The sequence below is a fragment of the Phyllobates terribilis genome, unplaced genomic scaffold (assembly GCF_046119375.1).
Source record: "Phyllobates terribilis strain yellow unplaced genomic scaffold, ASM4611937v1 Scaffold_5__5_contigs__length_657084704, whole genome shotgun sequence".
Taxonomy (NCBI): domain Eukaryota; kingdom Metazoa; phylum Chordata; class Amphibia; order Anura; family Dendrobatidae; genus Phyllobates; species Phyllobates terribilis.
In genome coordinates, this window is record NW_027362765.1 from 434,463,811 (window position 1) to 434,471,408 (window position 7,598).

A 7,598-nucleotide genomic window follows, 5' to 3' on the forward strand; every position below is an offset into this window, starting at 1 on the left:
TTTAACTGCAGCAGCTTTAGTGGACGCTACTGGAGCTGGAATTACCGCGGCTGCTGGCATGAGACTTGCCCTCCAATAGATCCTTGTAAATGGATTTAAAGTGTATTCATTCAAATTAGAGAGACAATTTAAATTAAAAAGCTTAGAGCTGCCTCCACCACAGGGGGGCTCGCTCGACCCACCAGCGGACAGGCACCAGTATTGGGAGAGGGGGGCTGGCCGTCAGGGTTCATCGCGGCTCTGGCACAAACCCGGCGACACGGAGGTGGCACGGGCAGGAGCGGACTGGCCGTGTCGGCTTCTCACTTTTTGGATTTTAGAAGGGCATGACATGCCTATATCTGTGTCTCCCCCTCCTTTTACTCCTCCACCTCTTTTATTTTCGCATGACTATATGTACTTGTCACTTTTCCATGTGTTAGTTATGTGTTCTGAGCAGTTTGTCAGCTTTTAGACACCTTTGAAGGTGTTTTCTATGTGTTTCTATGTGTTTTTGTTTGCCTGCCATTGGTTTTAACGGTGTTCGAAGGTGTTCGACGAACAGTTCGACGAACACACGGGTGTTCGACGAACCGAACCGAACTCGAACACTACGGGGGTGGCTCAACACTACTCTCGATGTCAGAGAGCGCTCAACACCAGCAAGTGTTTCCACTTCCAAATGAACTGACGACCTGCCAATCAAACTGGCTGTTGCGGGTAAAGAGGTGGCAGGTCTGCGTCCAAAAACATGTGTGACTGCTGTCCCCCCAGTTACAGAGGATGAAGAGGCCACAGATGCACAAGATGGGGCAGACTGTGGTTGGCCCGGCCCGCTAGGCCGCATTGTAGCAAGCGTGAGCTTCCCACTGCAACTTATGCTTCATATCCATGTGACGGTTCATGCATGAAGTACTCAAACTATGGATTTTTTGGCCTCTACTTAGCTTTTGGTGACAAATATTACAGATAACACGAGTTGGGTCATCCTTATCGATCTGAAAAAATGCCCAGGCTATGCAAGGCTTAGAGCCCATTAGACCTGAAGAGCCACTAAGACTTGTGGTCAGAGGCAGAGTTGTGGTTGAGGATGCAGTTGTTGACGTGCTTCCAGTACTCCGTCTCTGTCCAGGAAGGCGCAACCTAACCTCGTCGTCAATAGCATCTCTGATGCCCCGCTGCACTTGGTATCACAGATCCTAGAAAAGTGCATTGATGGAATCCTCCACAAGAGGCCCCCATAAACATTCACACATCTCCACCTTCCACCTCAGACCAGCAGAGGGAGCCCGTTAGGGATATAAATAGGGAAGGTGGAGCTAGGCAGTTCAGTTCCTCTGAAGAGTTCCTGCAGTAGAGAAGCCTAAGAGAGGTCAGTCTGCAGTGGAGCTCAGTCTAGTCTAGAGAACACAGTTAATAGTTCAGCCGTGGAGCACGAGGCTCCTGTTAGCTAGATTCAGGGAGCCCAGTTACAGCTTAAGGTGTGCCGGTGCCATAAGATCGGTGAAGCACGGCAAGCTTCCGTTAGTGTGTATAGCCTAGTGAGGGCCTGAGTAGGCCGAAGGCGAGTGGAGAGTTAGTACATAAGGGGCAGAGGAGCTTAACCAGCTCACCCCGAAGCATTTACCGGACACCGGATCCGAGCTTACCGGGATCTCTATGACCCAGTAAGGCATAACCGGAATCTCTGGAGAACTACAAGTCCCAGGATCGCTAAGGTGCTGATACGTAACAGAGCCAGGAGACGCTTAGGCCCCGCATACTGGGAGTGTGATCTCCAAGTCAAGGCCCTACCATAAGGTCAGCCAGCGCAGGACAGAGACAAAGTTAGGCCTAGCTCCAGGCAGGTCAGAAACTTACTACGCAGAGGCAAGAAACAGGAGGCCCTACACCCGCTCATTGGAGAGGATCCTGATATGCACCCTTCACCATACAGTGCTCCGGGATGTGCCTGAATTTCCACCAGTAAAAGGTACTGAAGTGACTACCGTGTCCGTTCCCGTTCTTGCTCTGACCCAGCTGGGTCTTGCCTGTCCTGCATTCCCCCTGCATACGCTTTTCTGAGGCCTAGCTCCAACTGTGGGGAGCTATACCATTGAGCTGCCTTATCACCGGCCTCAGTGGACTGCTGCAGCGCTGGTGCTTCTCACCAGATACCACAGGTGGCGTCACGAACTCTTATAAAATTAACAATTATCCACCCTTTTAAAGAGTGACCCCAGGGTTCAGGCCAGGGTGCTGACCACCGCGACATCCCCAAGGCCAGGCAAAGGCCCAGGTACCGAGTCATCCCCATCCCCTGGGCTAGTCACATCCTCCTCCACCTCCTCTGCTGACCTCATCGACTGGTTGACTGTGGGATGACAGTAAGTGGGATCTCCAACCTCGTCATCATCACCCTGTGTGTTCTCACACCCGTCGTCCTCAGAGCCAACCTCTTCCTGCCCTTACCGAAAAGTCAAGTTGTCCCTCCAATCAGGTATTTGAGTCTCATCATCGTCTTCATCATTGTCTCCACCAACAGGAGTTACAGTTTGGGAGCTAGGGTCTACAGTATGCTCAGAACCTTCTTCATCTGGTCCTGGATCTGACTTATAAAGATTCTGGGCATCAGTGCAGATCATTTCCTCGTCTGGATTAACAGAATCTCTGGAGCAGACCTCCGTTTCCCAGGCTATAGTATGAGTAAACAGCTGTGCAGACTCAACCATCTGTGTTACCCCATACTCAGACGGGCAGCTGGAGACTTGGGAGCTGTGAGGAAGCAAGTGCGATTGGGGTGACACCTCTGAGGACTGGAGTATTTGTGATGTTGAAGTTGAGGTGGAGGAGAGCCCACTTGAAGGAGTACTTGATATCCGTTGAAGCACCTGCTGTTTTTGTGGATCATCTGGAATTTGTAGCGATGGGCATGTCCGTAAGAAAGGGATCGTATCACATTGTCCACGAAAACAATTATACATCTTAGTTTGGCTGGAAGATGGTCTTTCTTCTGCAGATGCTTCTCCCCCCCCCCCACCGCGGGGGGGCTCGACCCACCAGCGGACAGGCACCAGTATTGGGAGAGGGGGGCTGGCCGTCAGGGTCCACCACGGCTCTGGCACAAACCCGGCGACACGGAGGTCGCACGGGCAGGAACGGACTGGCCGTGGCGGCTTCGCACTTTTTTGGTTTTAGAAGGGCATGACATGCCTATATCTGTGTCTCCCCCTCCTTTTACTCCTCCACCTCTTTTCTTTTCGCATGACTATATGTACTTGTCACTTTTCCACGTGTTAGTTGTGTCTTCTGAGCAGTTTGTCAGCTTTTGGACACCTTTGATTGTGCTTTCTATGTGTTTCTATGTGTTTTTGTTTGCCTGCCATTGGTTTTAACGGTGTTCGAAGGTGTTCGACGAACAGTTCGGCGAACATACGGGTGTTCGACGAACCGAACCGAACTCGAACACTACGGGGGTGGCTCAACACTTCTCGCCTCGCCTCAGTGCTGCCTCCAGGTTCCGGCCATTGTCACACATGACCATGCCTGGCTGTAGGTTCAGCGGTGTGAGCCACAGATCTGCCTGCTCTTTCAGAGCTGTCCACAACTCTTCAGCATTGTGCGGTTTTTCACCTAAGCACATTAGCTTCAGCACAGCCTCCTAATGATGATTAAGATCCAAAGAAAAGTATTCCTGGCACCTGAGACCTGGGCCTTTGTATAGAAATATCTAACAGCAGCAGAAGGCAGAATTGGAATGGAGCCTTTTGTGCTATATGCACTGCAGTCTGCTATATACACTGACTGTCTATACACCCTGCCTGCCTGTTATATCTGCAGATGGATTAGTCCTCAGAAGGACTGTTTGTTAAGATGAATATGTGTAATGTACGGTTTTTCTCCCTACACTACCTAATACACAAGCAAATCTGTCCCTGACGCAGCAGCACCTCTCCAAAAACAAGCAAATGGTGCAGAAAAATGGTGTTCTCTGGATTGCTTTTTAAGCAAATAATGAGGATTAAGATCCAAAGAAAAGTATTCCTGGCCCCTGAGACCTGGGCCTTTGTATAGAAATATCTAACAGCAGCAGAAGGCAGAATTGGAATGGAGCCTCTTGTGCTGTCTGCACTGCAGTCTGCTATATACACTGCCTGTCTATACACCCTGCCTGCCTGATATCTCTGCAGATGGATTAGTCCTCAGAAGGACTGTTTGTTAAGATGGATATGTGTAATGTACGGTTTTTCTCCCTACACTACCTAATACACGATCAAATCTCTCCCTGACACAGCAGCAGCTCTCCCTACATTGTCTGATCCGGAGTGACTGTGACGAGCATGGCGGCGCAAGGTCTGATATAGACCTGATGACTCTGTGCGGTCAGCCAATCAATGTAATGCCCACAACCAACATGGCTACAGCATTACCATGCATGGCAGGCAATCCCTGCATGTTCATTGGCTCTCTAAAGAGCGCCAAACATGCAGGGAGGGGACCCGAGTTCCCGCTCGAGCAACCCGGAAATACTCGGCGAGCTCCGAGCATCTCGAGCAGTGAGATGCTCGGGCGAGCACCGAGCAGTAGCGAGCATGCTCGCTCATCACTAGCCATGATGACAATATGTCCAGGACAAGAGAGAGAGAAAGAGAGAGACAATTTCTTGAGTACACCCCTGTATTATCAGTACATTATATATACAGCAGTCAGCATAAGTGAGTACACCCACCTGTATTATCAGTGCACTATATATACAGCAGTCAGCATAAGTGAGTACACTCCTCTGTATTTTCAGTATGTTATACATACTTCGCTCAGCGTAAGTGAGTGCACCCCTGTATTCTCAGTATGTTATATATACAGCTCTCAGCGTGACTACACCCCCCCTGTATTCTCAGTATGTTATATATACACTGCTCAGCATAAGTGAGTACACCCGCCAGTATTCTCAGTACGTTATATATAAAGTGCTCAGCGTAAGTGAGCACAAACCCCCTGTATTCTCAGTATGTTATATATACAGCGCTCAGCGTAAGCGAGTAAACCCGCCTGTATTCTCAGTGCGTTATACAGTACATGCAGCGCTCTGCATAAGTGAGTACACCCCCTGTATTCTCAGTACGTTATGTATACAGCGTTCAGTATAAGTGAGTACAACCCCATATTATCAGTGCATTATATATACAGCGCTCAACATAAGTGAGTACACCCCCCTGTATTCTCAGTACATTATATTTACAGCGTTCCGCATGAGTGCACCCCTCTGTATTCTCAGTACATTATACATACAGAGCTTAGCATGAGTACATCCCTCTGTATTCTCAGTACGTTATATATACAGCGTTCAGCGTAATTGAATACATCCCCTGTACTCTCAGTACACTATATATACAGCGCTCAGCGTGAGTACTCTCCCTGTATTCTCAGTACGTTATACATACAGCTCTCAGCTTAAATGAGTACACCCCCCTGTATTCTCAGTACGTTATAAATACAGCGCTCAGCATAAGTGAGTACACCCCCAGTATTCGCTGTACATTACATCTACAGCGCTCAGCGTAAGTGATTACACCCCTCTGTATTCTGAGTAAGTTACATCTACAGCACTCAACGTAAGTGAGTACACCCCTGTGTATTCTCAGTACATTACATCTAAAGCGCTCATCGGGAGTACCACCCAATGTATTCTCAGTATGTTATACCTACAGCGCTCATCATGAGTACACCCCATGTATTCTCAGTACATTATACATACAGCGCTCAGCGTAAGTGAGTACACCCCCTGTATTCTCAGTACGTTATACATACAGTGCTCATCATGAGTACAGCGATGAACGTGAGCACATCCCTCTGTATTCTCAGTATGTTGTATATACAGCGTTCAGCATAAGTGAGTACACCCACTGTATTCTCAGTACATCTTATACATGCTTGACGGGTCCTTCTGTCTGAAGGAGGGATGGGTGGCGCATGCATAGTGAGGAGTCTGAGTCAGAACGTGTGCATACCACACTACGGTGCCATTTTATTGAAGACACTGTATATGCGAATTCGCAGACAATGTCTATAAAAAAAATGGTGCAGGATAACGCGGTATGCGCACGTGCTGACTCCGGCGCCATTAATAAAATTAAAAATGCTTGCCACCCGGGTGTAGAACGGGTTCAATTCCTAGTAATTTTATATGGGGAAAACACGGTTAATGACAATGGGTTATCGTAGTAGTGGACAACCTTTAGAAGTCCTGCATTTGATGTCATTCTCTTGGTATAGTGTTGTACTCTTTAGTTACACTGGTACCAGAGTCTGATTTTAAAGCTTTACTTAATTTTGTTTGCACTTATAGACGTTCTCCATTTAATAAATTCTTAACCTCCTTCAAGTGTTATCTTCAGCTTCATTCTTAATATATTATTTTAGGTTAAAGGATAAAATGCACTCCTGTAATACATCTATGGTGGAAGGATGGCAGTGTAGCCTTTTCATTGGTTATTACACATTTATACAACGTCCCATGCTGAATGGGAATATTTTTTTTAATAATATTTCAGTGAATTATTTTTGGAAATTACCATTTTCCTTATCATTTTTTTAGGTTCAGAAATATCTTTAAGACTGGTAAATGGCAATGGTCAATGTAACGGGCGTGTTGAAATCCTCTATAACGGAGCATGGGGAACTGTGTGTGATGATTATTGGGATATTAATGCTGCACAAGTTGTATGCCGGCAGTTAAATTGTGGCCAAGCTCTTGCATTTAATGGCAGTGCTGCATTTGGACAAGGACAAGGATTAATTGTATTGGATGATGTGCAATGTACCGGTAATGAAATACACGTATGGGACTGTCCACACCAACCATTTACAGTACATAACTGTGGACACAATGAAGATGCTGGCGTCGTCTGCTCAGGTATAGTTGGATGGATGAAAACTTATTTAGTCATTTGTTGTCATGTGTTCTGCATAGATGTTCATGCCGATCATATTTTCATGTTTTCTACCACTAAGGGTTCTGCAAACAATAAATAGCTTTTCTTAAGAAAATCTTAATGGACTGAAGTACTTTGGTTCCTTCCTTATTGAACTCTAAATGGCTTTATGAGGGATTAGAATTCCTTTGTTAGGTCACTAGTGTTGAGCAAATTTGTTCGGCTTTTCAAATTTGTGTTCGGGGTTCCGCGTTGTTCGTGCCAAAAATCGGCTCGCGCTGCGTGACAGCGTGGCAAGTCAGGGATGTTCATGGGTGGAGATGATTTTTTAGTGTGAAGAAGTTGGAACCCCGAACACAAAAATGAATTTGAAATGCCAAACAAATTCGCTCAACACTAATCAACACCCAAATAATAAAATCCTGATGGTTTTTCAACAGTGATAATAATCTACCAAAGAACATTTTAAACTTTCAACACTTCTCATTATATTTTTACTAGCTATTGAACCCGTTCTATGCCCGGGTGGCAAGCATTTTTATTGGTATATGGTCTTCCATGCTGGTATGTGCTGCCCCCCTCCTGGTATTTGCGCTGCCCCCATCCTGTCCCCACCATCCTTTCCTGGTATGCCTGGCACCACTAATCCCCAATCCCAGTATGCATGGCACCCCTCATTCCCAATCCTGGTATGCATGGCACCCCTCA

At 46.9% G+C, this 7,598-nt stretch overlaps 1 protein-coding gene across 1 annotated transcript in view; it reads left to right on the top strand.

Moving 5' to 3' along the window:
• Window positions 1-7,000, top strand: part of LOC141271611 (scavenger receptor cysteine-rich domain-containing protein DMBT1-like) — a 78,808-nt gene extending 71,808 nt beyond the window's left edge. The window contains exons 3-4 of the mRNA XM_073681655.1: window positions 6,560-6,795; window positions 6,929-7,000. Coding sequence (XP_073537756.1) covers window positions 6,560-6,795; window positions 6,929-7,000 — 308 coding nt within the window. The remainder of the gene's footprint in view (window positions 1-6,559; window positions 6,796-6,928) is intronic.
• Window positions 7,001-7,598: the final 598 nt, after the last annotated feature.